Source organism: Plutella xylostella, chromosome 6 (assembly GCF_932276165.1).
Source record: "Plutella xylostella chromosome 6, ilPluXylo3.1, whole genome shotgun sequence".
NCBI lineage: Eukaryota > Metazoa > Arthropoda > Insecta > Lepidoptera > Plutellidae > Plutella > Plutella xylostella.
The window spans coordinates 1593984-1612549 of record NC_063986.1 but is presented as its reverse complement, the minus strand read 5'-3'; the positions used below and the strand labels follow the sequence as shown (position 1 = coordinate 1612549).

Genomic DNA, 18566 nt, shown 5'->3' with positions numbered 1-18566 from the left:
TCAGCCATAGCAAACTGAAACTCTGACACACTATAGTGACAACACAACATTAACCTCAGAAAAAAATAATGCAAAAAATACCGGCCCTTTACTACGTACGATACGTGTAGCTATGTGCATTAGTACTTATGTATTGTAAATACATTCAACCTTCATGTTGGGTAAAAAGATAGCAATTTTTACAGGGCACTGATAAAATGTGTGCTATTGGGTCTTTAGACTATTTTTAGTGTAAAAGGTTATTGCGAAAGTTGGTCTAGAAAAGTGACCCGATTTGGTTTAACAAAAAGACATACTATAATGAGTAAATCAAAGAAAATCCATTCAGTATTTGTACAGCTTCATTATTTTTAAGTACTGCCAACTTAAACATAATAGGGTAAAACTGCCAGTTATTGGCCAACTAAGCGGATTGGCCACTTCAAAGCTGAATTATTTCATACAGATTAAACCAAAATTGACAGATGGTGTATGAATGTAATCTAGAAAAGCTACTTTTGCCTCGCAGTAAATCAATAATTTATTTAGAAAACTATAACCAATAAAAAAATATATGTTATTGCAAATCTGTGTAAAATTGCAGTTATTGGCCAAAAAAATCACTTACCGGCCATCCATAGGCTGGTTATTGGCCACAGGAAATAATTTTATAAAAAAGCTTTAAACCTCTAAAAAATAGAAATTAATGTTGTCTCCTTTAATAAAAACTTTATTAAAATCAGTTGCAGAATAATATTAACCACGGCTAAACTTCAAAAACAAAAAAAAACAATAAACTTTCTAAGAATAAAATACTAGAAATATAACATTTACAATTACATGTTTTTTGTATACATAATTATATAATTACTTAATAAACACCGTTCCTGCGTACTTTACATACAACCAATCAAGCAAAGTAAGATCTACCGACGCTGTACGTGCGTATTTTATTCATCGTCATAGAATCATCATCAGCCAATACTCATCCACTGCTGGACATAGGCCTCTCCCAAACATAACACTCGGTCCTCGTCCTCGGCCTTCTTCATCCAGCCACTACCAGCTACCCGCCTAAGATCGTCGGTCCAGCGGGCAGGAGGGCGTCCCACGTTGCTTTTGCCTGTTCGTGGTCTCTATACGAGAGCTCGTCTAACCCAACGGTTATCGGTTCTTTGGCAGAATCGGGAGATATGACTGCCATTTTATCTAAGCACATTTTGACAGCTATATGTCGTGTTGGTAACCTTAGTTCTTTGACAGATAACCCTATTTCTGATACGATCTATCAGAGCAACTCCAAGCATATAGCTCTCTCCATAGCATGTGCACTTAAAATCGGTGCACTAGTCTGCACCATACGTCATCACTGTGCAGGATGCAGTGGTTGACTAGACTTTTATCTTCAGGCTTTGAGGGATGCCTAGTATGCCTACAGGTTGGGAAGCAGCATTTAGGCCACTTAGCATCCAGCTGAGTTCCGGCAGACATTCTGCCATATTGACGATGTTGTCTGCGCAGCGGAGGTGTGACATGTGTCCGTTCCAGTCCAACGTCTTAAAGACATCTTCTAATGCATCGGTCTTCAGTTTCTGAGATATCACATCTCCCTGTATCACTCCTAGTTGCCTTTGGATAGGTCTTTTCTTGTGGTCCTGTACTTGGACAGTCAAAGTAGCAGCATTGTATAGACACCTCAACACCCCGATATAGCGACAGTCGATTTAGCATCTCTCCAAGGAGTCCAAAACTGCCCGTCTCGATGGAGACGAAGGCTTTCTCATAGTCCTCAAAGGCTAGACACAGAGGCTGATTATACTCTTCGGTCTTCTGTATAATCTGCCTTGCTGTGTAGATCTATTGTACTAAAGTCTTTTCGAAACCCAGCCTTCTCTGGGGACTGAAACTCGTCGAGCTTTTGGGTAAGACGGTTCGTCGATCGATATGCTTCAATAAAATATTGTTGAATATATGAAAACTATTTTCTATTGTCTTATGTCTTGTCTTGTCTTTTATGAATTTGAAGGCTTTATTTAAGTCATCTGAAGAATTCTGTCTTCATTTAGGTGGCATCCCGTTGCTGATGGTTTGCGCACTGTAACAAAATACATCGGTCGGATATTGGCCACTTCACCACTAAATACTGGCCACCTATGCCAGTAACTGAATTTTATTGATAAAAGTGCGTGATATTTTGCCACACGATACTACAACTTATAAATATTGTGAAAACAGTCGATTTTCATCTAAAAAGAGTACTTGCATTTTTATTTAGTTATTGGCATAGGCGGCCAGTAACAGAAAATTTGCAATATATTGATTCAATTATTGGCCACCTCCAAAAACTCACCTTCCCAAAGGAAATTGCATGAAACTATAATATATTAATAAAACTTACCATTAACACTATACAAATATGCTAAATTAATCACTTAAATTGCGTTCAATCACCAATAATGTCAATTTTGAAGAAATGTGTTTCGTTAAGAAATACGTTACTCTGAAGCGTACACGCGGAAGTCCGACCGCCAACTGTCAGAAAAAGGCGGCATAGTATGGCGCTTTTTTTCATAGTGGCAAAAAAATGTACTAAAATAAAAGTCAGTTAGATAACAAAGTTCTATTAAAAAACACAGATGGCAGGTGATGCTTCATTCCTTATTTTATGATTTTTAAGTTTATAGTGGCCAGTAACTAGCGATGGCCAATAACTGGCAGTTTTACCCTATCTGTTTAAAGACAATTGCAGTTTATTTTGACCCACTCCTCAGTCGATGAAATCATTTCAGAAGGTGCTGCATTTAAACCAGAAACGAATTCACTATCATTATCAACAATCCTTATATGAAATCAGGGGAAAATGGTTCGAAAATCTTTCTACATTCCACTTTTTGCTATTTTTGTTCTATTATCACGATCAGATGATGAAGATAATGAACTTCCTAATGCATCAATAAAATTATGATATTGTCATCCAACTGCAGTCAACTTCTTCTTAGGCCATATTCCAAGGCACACTATGAATAATGCTAATTGACTAAAATAACATTTACTATCTCCGACATTGAAATTCACTTCGCAATTTTAGAAAGGCATCGGCCATTTATAGATTTGTGTTGCAATACTGTCTGGCGTAGATCAAAACAAATGAGGTTGTATACCCGCAGTATAGTGGCAGTAGAAGTCTTGCCTTTTGCATCATTTTTGCATCCTTTTAATGTACTTACTAATAGGTCGGTAGTTGAATTTCTCTGCGTCACTATTTCGTTTATTTTCTATTTTGGTTTTGTCTGAATACGCTCACGTGCAATGAAAACGAAGTGAAAAAGTTGCACTATCCATTGACGTTCCATATTTCGCTGGAACTTTTTCGTTGCTCGTGAGTATACCTATTATACCATTTGGTTGCAAACTGCAATGTCTGTGTGGCTACATATATATTTAAATACATCTTTCTTTATTAAAAGCACCGTTAGCGTTGATTCAGCGACACTTGCCATGCATAGAAATCAGCTGTCTGATATCAATTTCTACAAACCACATTGTTTACATTATAATTTTATTTACATAAATAATATTATTATTGTCGTACAATTCATACATAATAACATAATCTTGTATTTAAAAAAATCTTTGTCTGTGTATTAAATCAATTGTATTTATTTTTAACTATTTTTGAGTTCTTTGTCAATTTTGTATCAGTTCAGTTTATATTATTAATATTTTTAATTTCCTATTCAGAATGTCAGTGACTCGAGTACCTACTAAACTTGTTTAAGTTTACCTCCCGGTATCGAGCGTGGTAACGAAGTATAACTACCAGTTTCAATAACTCTATCTACCAATAGCTGACAGTTACTTTCATACGATTTTGACAGAATGAAACTTTTTATGTGTCAAAGTCGTATGGTAGTAAGTCAGCTATCGATAGATAGAGTAGGTATTGAAACTGAGAGTAAAACGTTATAATAATATGATATCACACCAGCTGTAATCAATAATTTCTGAATTTGCCAAAAAATATTTCATAAATACTTAGGGTGGGTTGCACCATTTAACTTTAACTATTACAAACGTCAAATCCCTTGGCGAGACAGATCAATCTTCAAGAGATTTGACGTCTGTAATAGTTAAAGTTAAATGGTGCAACCCACCCTTAATAGTGTCATTAAAAGTCTTACGGACTTAGTTAAGTTACTAAAGAAACATCCTGTATAGTATACGTATCTATAACAATTTCCTTCTATTTTTGGAATGAAAATTATTACCTATTGTATGTAGGTATTCCGGTAATTTGTAGACTACGGAAGTAACATTAAGTTGTCGAGTGACATTAGTTTTATTATGTTTCCTCAGAGGAAAATTCGAGACATGATAGTTGATAGCATCGCTCGTAAGGTTATATTAATCACGTCACGAATGTAGGAAAAATTGCTAACTATTGCAACATTTGTTCATAATGTAGAGAGATTAATACTTGCTAGTTTGCAGTAATTACTCAATTATTTATCATCGGACAATTGCTTGTTTTTAAAGTCACAAAAAATGATTTCTCTTTAAATAATTCTTGTAAATATATTCTCAATAATTTTATGAGTAAACTTTTGAAATCTATCAAGCGGTTCTGGTTACCTTTTAAGTAAGCTATATTTAATCAACTATTTGCGTCTGTACCAAAAATTTGCACTTAAACGCTAAATATTTCGTAGAGGAATTGTTTATCTAAGTGAAAAATTGTATTTTCCCAATAACACTTTAAAAAATACGTTTGTACTATGTGTGAGTGGGAAAACGGTTATTATCACAATAAGTCATCCCTTGACGAATATAGTTTGTCTCTCCTGGGGTGGATGAAAGGAACCTCTTCGACTTGTACCCGGAATCCTTTTGCCACGTCAAAAAACCCATGGACGTTTCATCTGCCCGCGTATATAATATATATAGTTTTTTGATTCTTTTTTTGTACACCTTATTACCTATTTTTTCCTGTACCTCCTGCGGGTTGACTGGCAGAAAATGCTTTTAGCGTTAAGTCCATCCTTTGTACTTTTATTTGTAATATTTGTACAATAAAGAGTTAAATAATAATAATAATAATAATCGTCCAGTAGACGTACCTGCATGACGTTGACTTATATGACACTCTGTATTATATGACATAACGTCACGTATCAAATTAGTAAGGAGACATCTTAAAGTTCAATAAAACACACTTCATATCATTAATACTATACAAAACTTTAACGCTAATACGAATCTTACGAAGCAGTATCGGTACTTATTTATAATTTTATTGAATCTTCAACAATATATTGTACAACAACAAAATCCTCAACATTCACAAAAACAGCATTTCTATTAGCGTTCAAACCTTATCCTCACAGACTCGTGTTGAATCTAAGTCTTCTTTTTTATTTTGTGGCATATCATGAGTAGCGATATCAAGCGATCCATTCCTTCCGATCCCACACGCTGCAAACGTTCCCAAACACATATTGTATTTCCTAACACAATAAATTATAACTACAGATACAGTCAACACCACAATTCCTATGCCGACAACAATTGATGCTATTTTGCTGAAGTCATATTTATCCACTGGCATCTTCAAGTTTTCTTCGTTCAGGAACTTTTGTAGTGGATCGAAGTATTCAAGGATTCCTTCTGTTGACAGCTCTGTTTGTCCCGTGATAGATTTCAGAACGGATCTCCAGTTTTCACTAGCGCCCAGTGCCATGCCTTCACTGTAAATAAATTATAAAAGTATGAGATAGATAGCTTTTATCTTAGGCGATGGAGAATTTCAGAATTACTGAGGTTTATTCCCTACGATTACAATAAAATACACTATTCAGTTCTTAAGGTGTATGGCTATTGATCATAGTAGCGTTAGCATTTATGTAGATATTACTTTAATTCATTGACCTTATCGTTGTTCGTGAGATTAATATTATGTTAATTATTAGTTATTCTAATTAAATTATATAATATGACTGTGAAATCAGTTTCACACAATTACTTAAAGCAATATTTTGATCTTATCATCATCAGCCTTCTCCATATCTAGAGTTATACAGGCGGTAGGCAGGTAGTTTTAAGTACCATATTTTATCTTAGTCTCGCCTTCCTATAAAGCGACCAGCCTGATCGCAGGATTTTTACAGTAATCTCACATCCTCACTCACGATGTTGTTATTTTATGTATTGATTACATCATACTAATCATACATAATACTCTTTGTTTTGCACCATTAAAGAAAACATTACAATTCACAACTTATATATAAAATAGTACAAAATAGGCGGCCTTATTGCTTAAAGCAATCTCTACCAGACAACCTTTGGATGGAAGAGACAATTTTAACATAATTAATGGGAGTAGAGGTGCAAGGTATACTACTACGTATCATAGGTTTCAAGATGGTTTCAAGTCTGATACCTGAGTTTCCTCCCCGCTTCCCTGTCGCCACGCAAAGAGCACTCGTGCAGAGGCCCGGAGTGGTTTCTCTGCCGGCACAGTGACAGCAGGATCTGGAACTCCAGCACGTGGGACACCAAGTATCTGTGAACAGGGAAAAAATACTTTATTCTTCTCTTCAGTTCAGAGACGTGGATACTGACGGTTGGACTAGTCAATCGGTTTAAGTTAGCTCACTGAAAATATCAGGATACCAACATTACAAACAACGAAACAAACATAGCCTTTAAAATCTGGAGTGGCTGTAGAGCGAGCAGTCATATTATGAATCTACAAAAGAACCGATGGTCGTCGGGGCAGACACAAGTTCTCGAACTCTTGTAAACGAGTAAAACGAGCCTCGACATAACTTATTTCGTATTTTTATGTATCATCATCATCCTAATATACAGGCTACATTTTTACATTAAAGAATGGACATGAATATCTTACGTGATGTACTGGACGTGAGAGACGACGTGGTACTTAGAGGCAGCATCCAAGTCATTCTCATCCCGTGGGACGGGCGCTGATATGCGTGTCTCTTTCATTCTGAAATTTTAACATTACTGAATCACCCAATGCAAAAATAATAGCCCAAGGGAAAGATCATAAATGGACTCATATTTTAAACAATTTTGCAGTGTTTTTTAAAACAACTTACAAGAAAAAAAAACAGTAAAGGAATAAGTAGGTACATAAATTATTGATTGTTTAAATCATTCTATTCTATTCTATTCTCTGTGGGGGTGTTAGTACCTGCACCTAGCTCTCTCGAGTGGAACCTTTGTGCATATCCCCAAGGTCTAAACTGCCTTCCTAAGTTTGGACCATTTCCCACCACGCTGGTCCACTGCGGGTTGGTGGGTTCACATATCTAGATGTGCTAAATCTAGATATGCAGGTTTCCTCACGATGTTTTCCTTCACCGTAAGAGCGATGGTATACATTGTACTTAAGTTAAAAGAACTCATTGGTACATGTCAGCGCCGGGATTCGAACCCGCATCTCTTGCGTGAGAAGCGGGCGCTTACCCGACTGAGCTACCACCGCTCGTTTAAATCATACCTTAGCTCCCACCAATGAGCGTTCCAATCCTTCAAAGAAGAATTGCCAAACACGTCCCAACGCCATCTGTCGAGAACATACGCGAACCCCATCAGAGGCAACTTCTCCAAAGCCTGCCAGAGAAGGTGGTTCATGGTAGCTTCTGGTGAAGCGTCTGTTGTGACGAAGTTCAGCGTTTGAAGGTGTTCTGGAGTCGTCAGCTGGACTGCTACTATGTCTGATATTGCATCGTGGAACCCTGGAAATGAAAGATTCATTCGAATTTGAAATGAAAAGTGTTGAAATGAGTCCAGTATACTCTTATAATTTAAAGGAAATACCTACCTAACTGGGCTAATTAAGAGTGAATAAGAGCTTAAAGTTGTTTTTACTTGTAAAACAATATTTTTTTTGCACCTCAGACATTATAAGCCTTTGTTCCTTAGCCAATTTCCTTTTATATTCGGAACTAGTTTTGTCCAGAACAAATCACTATACCAATATCTCACCTGGAATAGGCCCATCTCGGTACAAGGGGGGCTGGTTCCGGTAATGCTTGAAGTACTGCACGTGTCCGAGCAGCCTCGCCGCGCGAGAGAGCTCCGTCACCACGTCCGACACACCACCGCCGCACCACTTAATCCTGGAATAGTGGAAACGGTACCTGTGAAGAACTAATAATAATATGGAAAATAACAGTGTTGCCGTTGCAAAGGGGTTTATTTAAGGTTTTGGTTAGGATGAATCGGGAAGCAGTGGGGTCGATGAAGTGTGAAAGCTGCAACGTAGACTCTTGTAATGATCGTTAAGATAAGAAATATTATTTAACATACTTGTAATGCACTCCATCACACATGTCATGGCTAGAAGGCAAGCAATTAGCAGTACTCGTTATCTCTTGAATGTCTTCAAACGAATCTTTAGCGCTTTCGAATCCTAGAGAGGTGTGGAACTCATCAATTGCATCAAAAAGATTTTTTGAGGTTATTGTTTCATGGTCCTGTATCTGTGGCCGAGGAAAACCGGGATATGCAACTACTTTTGGATAGATCGCTTGCCAGTCTTGTGCCCAAAGGTTACCTGCAATTTTAAAACGCGACTAATATTTCAACAATGCTACAGTTACTTGTATGTGTTTCTGCTATGTTTAAGTATGTAGGCATTCGTAATGCTGAAATTCTTGCCTTTCATAAATTTAGAGCAACATACTTAATAGCGTTTTTTATAAACATAAAATTACATAAAGCTTTATATTTGGATGTCATTTTTTAATATCTTAATTATTACGCTACGATACGTAGCTACAACTACATGTTTTGTAGTGACACATTTTTCTCTAGGGTAAAACGGTAACATCTTACCTAAAATATGAGCAGGAATATTCCTTTCTCCATTGGACATATCATTTTTATAATGCGTTGCAAGTTTGCCTCTCACATACCGATGTAGTGTATCATACAAGGGCTTTATTTCCGACCATATCCTATCAACGTTCTTAACAAAATTATCGTCTTGAAAAGCGTATTGCCACATATCTGCTGCATCTGTAAAATTTTCATAAATGGCTACGCTGTTCATTCGTGCAACATACTCTTTGAATATTGGTCTGATTTTCTTTCCAGTTACATCTCTGAAGGCTTTCCAGTAGTAAACCAGTTCATCGGTATCATCGCTTGTTTTGAATATTTTGATAACGTCTGCAAAAGAGATATACGGGTCTTAAATTAAGGTTAGTTAGATTAATCTAGATTATCGTACGCATACATATGTATTTTTTCTACAGTAAACTAACCACTCATAGAACGAGCCGAGTCTTCAAGACTGCAAGTGCTGTTGTAGGCACACACTGTCACTCTGCTCCAAATTCTCTGCATTGTTTCTATCTCTTCTCTTAGCTGAAAAATTATGAAGTGGTAAAATATTATGTTTAATAAATAAATAATATTTGTTATGTTTTCGATATTCACTTTATTATTTGAGTAGGTACCTACTTACATAATTACATTTGCTTTTGATACACAGTTTTCTTTAAAAACATTTCAAATGAATAATTATTTTTACTCACTTTACTTTGGGGCATCTGCACATTGATTGCCCTTTCTTTAATAATTCTAATTTTCCTCTGTATAGTGGGGTCATTTAAGGATAGTTCATGTGATACATATCTTTTTTTCAATGTGTTCCAATAATGTTTCTTAATTTCATCTTCTTCAGCAGCTATTTGAATCTAAAGATGTGTTAAGTATTTATTTAGTGTAGTGGTAGTAGGTTCGTAATTAATTGTTAAGGTACGGTCAGCTGCATAAGTAGCTATACTTTTGAATCTTGTCAATCTTACAAACCGCCTATCCATACATTAAAGCATTGACGGTTCCTCAGTTTGACAAGGTACAGAAGTGTATAACAACTTATGCAGCTGACCGTACATTCAAACTGAAGCAAAGTTATTGTCTTACCATTTTGTTCTTCTTTATCTCACTATTAATATTTGTAAGGTATTCCCAAAGAGCAGCTTGTGAAGTTTTACAAACTTCTAAGCTCAATTGATCCATTTCATCCATAAAGGCATTTAATGAGATATTAGCATTATCCAACGTCTTTAACTGATTCTTGAAACTGCTAACAATATCATAGTTACTGTGCGATATTATCGAATTAGGGTCAAGAACTGCCTTCATAGCATCGTCCAAAAACTTTTTCTCTCTTATTTCATCAACAACGTCTATATCTAGCTCTCGACTGCCATCATCAATGTCGGAATTGTTACCATCTCTAGTAGGTATGGATTTTTCTTCGGATAATACTTCTGACATTGCATTTGATGGGAACTGTACTCCTTGTACTATACAGATAATTATAGAGAGACATAGTATAAGCTGCAACAATAGAGTAGTACCTATTGAACAATGGAACTTCTATGCTTCTATGTTAGATTGATTATGTGTTCTGTTACAATCAAATCTCTTCTGGCCTGAATAACATAATAGTACGAGTACATAATATACCTAGGTTTAGATTATGTCCATATTTTAATATAACAGTGCCATGTATCTGGTGCTAACATGTATATAATATAATGATATTACACATGATCATGTTACGAGGGGAAACCACGTGAGTACAATTTAACAATGTAGCTCTGTTCGGATTGGAATAATGACCACATCCTTTAGCTACCAATGACCTTCTAACGCATTCAGCCACATTAACCTAACTAAAGAAGTGCAGTTTACTTTAAATGGCATTTAACAAGTGTGAACTGTTAATTTTAGAAATAGGTATCAGCACTTATATTTTTATCCTCAAATTCAGTAACTTTTAACTCATTGGCAACCAATAATTCACTTTCTTGCTAGTTCTAGTTATAGAAAGGTTGCTATACGTATTTTCAAAACAAATTAAACTCATTGTGCACGTTATCACTACTGCCGAGCCAATTGTACAAACAGTGGTCAGGAGAACAAGCTAAAAATTACTAGCATGCATCGATGCAGAAAAGTTAACAAGTCAAAAGTCATTATTTACAAACCCAAAGCAGCATCGTAAGTCACCAACAAAATCCTCAATGAAAACAATAGCACCGATTGGTAATCCCACACAGAAAACACTACATTTTTATTTATTTACACGGAAAGGCTAGCCGGCCGGTACTTCTAATCCGATTGAGCGTTCCAAGTGTGCGGCAGTGGGAGAATTCAAATATCGAATGCGAATGTTTTCAAATTCAAGACTGGCTGGTTTGTTCGTTTTATGGCGGATTTTTAAAAACTGAAACAATTGGACTTCTGCGTTGTTTTGAAAACGTGTGTTTGAGTTCAAAGCACGCAAGCGGAGTCCCCTCGCCACGACTCTACGTATTTGTGGTATAAACTAAGGAACTAGACACACTGATGTCCTCTTATGCTTTTGTTAGGATATTTTTAGTATCATCCTCCCGAGTGTTATTGTGTCTGTATTTCTTTGCCATCCATTGCCATTAAACTGCCATCGCTTTTCAAATATTCATAATTTTTGTTAAACTTTATTCGGAATACCTATAGTATTCATACTGATGTAAAGCAGCTAATCTACTAGAGGTCTAACTATAGTTTTTAGTGTGGAAGAGGTCTAACTATAGTTTGTCACGGATTTTCTCGTGCGACCGGATATCGAGTATTTGTCACAACTAGTCGCAATCATAACACTATAGGTGTTTATCAATAGGTTGGACAAGTTTACACGAAATACATTAAATATATTCACAAAAACATAATTGGTTACTATGATGTTTTTCAGTCGTATCATGATATAGCTATGTCACACACAATAATGGTATTCGTGGTTTGTTATGTTTTTTTGAATAATGGTTTTTTAATGCTTAGTTTAATACCTATAGCATATGGATGACATGCAATATAATTATGTATTTAAATACGATATCATTAGATAAGTTGTTAGGTACTGTAAGCAAACATTTTATAAATAACATTATTTATTTCTTAATTTACAATAATGAAACTCAAGTTAAAAAATAAATCATTTAATAATGCTTTCTACATCTACTAATACTGGTCTGCTATGTTGTCTTATTGAAATATCTATCACTAATACTTTGAATGGATTTAGCGGAACTACTGATGCCACATTAACCACCTGTTCAGAATGTCTGAATAAGTTATCTGTGGAATACAAGTCATACAAAGAGTGTCAACTCGCTAAAATTATTTTTTACTCCAAAACACATGGTAGAAGTAATAGCAATAGACGTAAAATTAGACAACAACCTTCCTTTCTCATATCCTTAACAAAATATTAATTATTACGGATCGTTTCACACTTGAGAACGCCAAGTTAAGCAGAACTGTAGTATAAAAGCAGCGCTGTGATTAGGTGAATTGTCGTTAAGTTTATGCTTAGATATGATGACGGTCGAATGGCGTAGTGGTTAGTGGCCCTGACTGCTATGCCGAAGGTCCCGGGTTCGATTCCCGGCTGGGGCAGATATTTGTTTAAAGACAGATATTTGTACTCGGGTCTTGGGTGTTGATATTTATAATTAATATGTATCTATCTATGTATTTGTGTAGATATATCAGCTGTCCGATACCCATAACACAGGCTCTGCCTAGCTTGGGGTCGGATGGCCGTGTGTGAGATCCCCACATATTATTATAGTATTATTATTATTATATATTTAGACGCAGGGGGTCACTACACTACTTCAATCTAACAACGAAGGAGAGTTGTCACATAATCCGTAGGGTATGCATAGAGTCATGGTTATCGCAGCCGTTTAGTTTTTCCTGTCTCTGTTGTTTTATTTAGTGCGTATAACATGACAGCTCTCTTTCGTTCGTTTCCTAAATTGTTGTTTTTTTATCTCAGGTAAGTACTAAATTGACCGGTTCTGAATGACTTATCAAGAGTCGATTGTCAGGATTGAGCAGGATTTAGTGTGTGAGATCAAAAAGACAGACTTTAAACATTTCAGTCAATGACATCGCTGCATTCCATACTCAAATTCTCCTTAACTTGTCGTTCTCAGGAATAAAACCGACAGCCACTCAAGTGTGAACCCTCAGTCCTTCTTAATAAAAGAAGCCAGCATCTGCGCGCCAGCCTGGTCGATCTCCTTGTACCCGTGTGGCTCCAGAGCCTTCTTCGTACGCTCGAACCACTTCGACACGTTGTCGTAAGCGCTGAAGTCGTAGCCGAATGCCTGAAAATGTGAGTAGGATGGTATTTGATAGTATTGGTTCAGTAATATTGGTTTTTTAGAGGATATTGCGGAAAGACAAAAAAAAACTTTTTCGAAACGAGAGTATTTGTAAAAAAATTACGTTCATCAGAGAATTTTATATTTGTAAGATGAAGAAAAGTATTTGAATTTTGACTTTGAAGTTTCACGTAAGACTTCTGGGTAAATAAAAAGTTGCCTGTGTGTTATTCAGAATAAGTGTGTTAGAGAAACGTGTAGAAAAAAAACTGCAGCATTCAAGTAAGTAGCAGGACTAGAAGAAGTAGAATGATGATGATGAATACCTCGAGGTTGCTGAACACGACCACGATGGAGATGTCGGCGACGGTGAGGTTGTCTCCGGCGGAGAAGGCGCGGCCCTCGAGCATGGTGTTGAACCAGCCCAGCGCCTCCTTCAACTTGGCTCCGTGACGTCACATTCCACGCAATACTACAGGATAGTGACGTCATGGGAGCTGACTGACCTACCCTTACCGCGGTTGAAACCCGATAAAAGAACCTCAATGGTGATTTAAAGACTGTAGCTATGGTTCCACAGATACATCTTATGTAATAAGCAACAAAAACCAATTTACTTTAAAAAAGCTCCAGAAACCAATTTAGATCTGCCAAATCGACGCTGTTATATCCTGCTTCCTAGGACGCCAGGTACAGTCGCTAAGAGTAATACCTCGAGGTTGCTGAACACGACCACGATGGAGATGTCGGCGACGGAGAGGTTGTCTCCGGCGGAGAAGGCGCGGCCCTCCAGCATGGTGTTGAACCAGCCCAGCGCCTCCTTCAACTTGGCGTCCATTTCGTCGCTGAACGGCTCGCCGTGGAGGACGGGGCTCTGAAATTAATTGAGGTATTTGTAAGTTATAGGTACTAGGGTATAACTATAGAGGAGTGTGTAAGTCGAGGACCCTCTAGGGTGTAAATGTTAAATATCTTGTGTCTCTGGACATCGCATGAAATCGCCAGATCATGTCATATCAGTAGTCTTGCAAGTTTCGCCATCTGCGAGGCACGTTTGGCGTCGCCCGTTGTCTTTGGGAACACGATTCGCTTGACAGATTAAATTAAGGCGTTTAACGGCGATAGCCAAAAATTTAACAGAGCATGTATTTTTGCTAGGATATTTTGCAAACTATAGATTAAATAGGTGTCATATACCTAAATGTAAAAAAAATATTTACATTGGATGGTGAATATTGCTCATACTTAATCTAAAGGAGTGTAAGTATTTTATCTGGTTACCTTTTTGGGGGAAGTAGGTGTATGTATTTAGATAAATAAAAGTAATTTTGGATAACTGAGGCGCACCTCACTAGCCTTATTTACTGCAGAAAAGCAACTCATACGGAATTCATGGTTTATTTTTGAAATTTGCCTTACGAGTATTCTCTGTTTAATAATTGGACCCCAATCATATTCAAATACTACATGTAAACTCACGTAAAGGTTCAAGTATCTGCTGAACAACGTCCCCAGGTCGAAGTTGAGCCGCTGGTCCACCATGGCCCTGAGCCGCGGGTTCTTGGGGTACAGAGCGTCGTCACGACCGTACGCGTTCGCCAGGTACTGGATTATTGCTCGACTGGAACAAATTGCAGGTTTATGAGTAAGTCGGCATTTTATGTGGAAGAAAGGATATGGTCATAGATGGATAAGGAAGGTTGATGACATTTTTGTGGCGTTCTTTAGTAGAGGTTTGTGTCTAGCAGTGGATGGTTATGAGCAAATGGTGATGATGGATAAACGTTAGGGTAGACGAGCTATCTAGTGAAGACTACAAAGAGAAAAACTAAGCGCCGAGCGCCCTTCAGTCTTCAGACATGTAGCCGGTAGGTATGGCTGGATGAGGAAGAAGAAAAGAGTTTTGTGGCGGTTGTCGAGGCTGATGATTAACACACACACTCACGCCTTGTACTAATGTACTCCCTTGCGTTGAAGGCAGAGGTGCATTGCTGCACCCACTTTTCGCCAGAGCGTTACGTTAGTCCCAATGTAATAGGGGGCGGGCCTATTGCCATTTTACGGGCACATCCAAGACCCGAGAATAAATATCTGTGTTTAAACAAATATCTGCCCCAGCCGGGAATCGAACCCGGGACCATCGGCTCAGTAGTCAGGGTCACTAACCACTACGCCATTTGGTCGTCTGATGATTAACATGCTTACTTATTTATTCTTATTAATGTACTGTTTCCCCTCAACTCACCTTTCCCATAGAATGAATCCGTTGTCATCGATAGTCGGTATGGTGTGCTGCGGGTTCATCTGTGAAGAAATACCAAGTCAGACATGATAATTACTTTCAACATGTAAGCATGTAAGTACATCTTTATATTAAATTCCACCCTGAACGTTGATTCTTAGTCCTTGACATTTCAGTGGAAAATACCGTTTCATGATAACTAAGTGGGTGGTTCAGCGGTGCGTCACATCATGAAATATAAACGTGGGAACGTGTGGGGGTGCCTTAACAAGACACGCCCGGCCCGTTTCTTTCTATTATAAGCTAACGACTAGTAATCACTCCCACTAGTAAAGTAGTGAGTAGGTAATTGCCTAGAACAGAAAAAAACATATTATTTAGTCTGCATATCGAATCTGATCAATAAAATTGTTCTGTAAAATTCTGTGTGAAGATAATACTGTCAAAAAGTTATCATCACATAATTATGTAAAGTGCTCTACATAACTCTAGAAACTTTAGAACTCCACACCTTACAGTCTACTTATGTTATTATGGCTTACGCCACGTTAATCTAGACAAACATCCTCTAGTCTGTAACTTTAATTCGATACACTGTCAAAGCAAGCAAGGCAGCTATAGATTGAAGTTCCACCTTCTTAGTTAAAGTCCCTTCGTGCAACTCAGCGAATATCTCAATATCAAGCAGTCAGTCTCACCTTCAAAAACTCTGGCGTCATATGCTCTCCCTCAATGATGTTTGTCAATACCATTTCCAGCTCTATGCCCATGGCTTTAGCGGCCATCATGACGGCGCGGCACGGCGGCGACGGCGGGAAGTAATACAGCTTGATGGGCTCCACCGGCATCTTGCTACTCTTCGACCTGGCTGCTGCATTGCTGGAAAGAGACGGGTAGACGTTTGGGAGGTTGACTTTAAAGTGAAGAGTTATGGTCACAGCATATATGACCGTAACATAAAAGGATTGACGATCATATGTGCGGTGACCATTAATCTTGTTACGAGTAGTATATCTGACCATTGCAGTGATAAAAAGCCTGTTGATTAGGAGGTGCAGTGAAGCATATGCTCCGGATCATTAAATTGGAGACAGAAGTCTAGTGCTATTTTATAATATTACATATATTTTGGAAACTTAAACACATGAATCATAAATACACGTCTTGTACCAAACCTTACAGGTAAAGGTACAAATAGAGACCTTCGGTCTATTATATTTTTGATATGTATTATCTGTGGGTTTATTATAAGTTATTATGTACTCGGCTTAGTATAGTACTACCTTTTTTGTTCCTTGCATCTTAGTCATACTGTGTTGGCCAACTAAATAATCAAACAAGTGCCGTTCGGTGAAAAGCGAGATGACACACAAGAACAACATTGCTCATACTGGATGTTATTAAGGTTATATGATTTTCTGAAACTAATATAATAAATACTTTGAAATAATCACGCCCCCTGACCAGCCACACTGTTATTTACTACGTAACATCTGAATAGAACGAACGAGAGTGCCTATGGGTAGGTACTTACTTGCTGTTATGAGGTTATGACGAATGAAGTTAAGACGATGATTTTGTAGGTAGGTAATGGAATTATATTTTTACGTAAAGGAAATCATCATAAACAGTCAAGTAGGTAGTTAGTTACCTTTGCCAATTTTTTATTTATTGGCTGAACCTGTAAATGTTACATCAACTTTTCTATGATTTCGAAAATCTACTCTTTACATGAGGTGTTGCTGGGATAACTAGTTAACTATCTAATAAGTTTCCAATCACTATTATGCAAATATTAGCTAAGTAAATCATTCATGTAATGAGCATAAATATGACCAGGATGTACAATAATCTTTTTCCATGCGATAGGTGAGTTCATTTTAATTAGATTAGGTCACATCTAGATTTATACGCTTGTTAACAAAATGTCTCATGTCATCAAAAGCTTAAGTTATTAAGCTGTGAGTAACCGAGGTTGCGTCATAAAGGCTGTATCTATCTTAATGATAACGAGTTCAAAGAAAATGATAATCCTAATTTGGAACCCTCCTTGTCTAGTGATAATGAATGACGAATCTTTGGCAAATGATTCAACAAAACACGAATTATGTCTGTTAGTTTAGCCGCCACCAATTCAGGTAGGTATATTTAAAAACTTACCACACAACGGACACAACAAAAACAACAGTGAACATTGACGACTTCATTTTTGAACAAAATAGGATGTAAAATAAAAACGTAATTTAGAAATCCCTCTAAAACCCCCTTTCCCCTTAGAGACTCACTGTGCTGAAACTATTTTCTCCGCAACTGATTTGTCCATACATTGCCCCAGTTTGAAAGCTTAACTTTAACACAGCTAAGCCAAAAACACACTAAACTGTTATGTAAACACTTATTTCGACAAGGTTACAAACAGACTCGCGTAGTCAACGCAACCCTTAGCTTTGTTGATAGAGAGGAACTGAAGTTCAGTATTGATATTTGCTTTTCAAAGCAGAGGACTGATCGGGGGAACGAATGAAAGTGTTATGGGGACAGTAGCCATAGAAACGGTGGTTTATAGACAGAGGAAACATCGCGATTAACTAGAAAAATACTTGTCACTGCGACTGTGGCATACCATACTGCTTATTAGCCTCCAATTATATGAATGGTATCAAATAATGTTACGGTACAGAGGCTATTTCTCTTTATTCACAATATTTTACCCTATATTATATTATTATTATAATTACTTATGTTTTATCGAAAGCTTGAGGTGACTCGTATTTGGAAATAAATCTCTTTTTTCTTGAGTAAAAGATGTTCAGAATGTGCTATATATTATAAAAAAAATTGTCGTTCATGTGAATTTTCAAAAGTCGTAGTGCAATAGTTGTTTATAATGACGAGTTACCCTCCTTTGACTTACCTATCTACTAATAAATCTAACGCTTTTGCAACATTCCGTAATTATCTATCTCGAGAGCTACTCAAGTTAGATTAAAAATATTGGTAATGTACTTATAAATTAGATTTGATGCATCGCTCAGTCATATTATTCTGATATCGAGTTTAATCTACCTACATGAGTTTGATAATGAAATAACAAATGGAAATAAATACATAACCTGCATCATAACATTTTTCTGTAGGTATGTTAT

At 37.0% G+C, this 18566-nt stretch overlaps 2 protein-coding genes across 6 annotated transcripts in view; both read right to left on the bottom strand.

Moving 5' to 3' along the window:
* Window positions 1-5205: 5205 nt before the first annotated feature.
* Window positions 5206-11449, bottom strand: LOC105381904 (angiotensin-converting enzyme). 2 transcript variants are annotated; one of them, XM_048621881.1, is made up of 11 exons: window positions 11013-11449; window positions 9940-10359; window positions 9549-9710; window positions 9276-9378; window positions 8845-9201; window positions 8317-8563; window positions 7993-8126; window positions 7505-7742; window positions 6890-6988; window positions 6419-6541; window positions 5206-5723 (listed from the first exon to the last, which is right to left on the bottom strand). In XM_048621881.1, the coding sequence occupies exons 1-11, from the start codon at window positions 11022-11024 to the stop codon at window positions 5345-5347; spliced, it is 2274 nt and encodes a 757-aa protein (XP_048477838.1). In that variant the 5' UTR covers window positions 11025-11449; the 3' UTR covers window positions 5206-5344. The 2 variants fall into 2 exon arrangements, with proteins under 2 accessions (XP_048477838.1, XP_048477839.1); XM_048621882.1 differs by having other exon boundaries at window positions 5207-5723; window positions 8845-9180.
* Window positions 11450-12652: 1203 nt separating this feature from the next.
* The window catches only part of LOC105396319 (glutathione S-transferase D7), a 28384-nt gene continuing 22470 nt past the window's right edge, over window positions 12653-18566 (bottom strand). Inside the window, exons 2-7 of one of the 4 annotated variants that reach the window (XM_048633655.1) lie at window positions 16119-16299; window positions 15424-15482; window positions 14658-14799; window positions 13996-14052; window positions 13505-13609; window positions 12653-13181 (exon numbers count right to left, since the gene is read on the bottom strand). In XM_048633655.1, the coding sequence (XP_048489612.1) occupies window positions 13041-13181; window positions 13505-13609; window positions 13996-14052; window positions 14658-14799; window positions 15424-15482; window positions 16119-16299 (685 nt within the window). In that variant the 3' untranslated portion in view covers window positions 12653-13040. Of the gene's footprint in view, window positions 13182-13504; window positions 13610-13890; window positions 14053-14657; window positions 14800-15423; window positions 15483-16118; window positions 16300-17580; window positions 17980-18566 lie in introns of those variants that run through there. The other 3 variants (XM_048633657.1, XM_048633656.1, XM_048633654.1) reach the window with 3 other exon arrangements.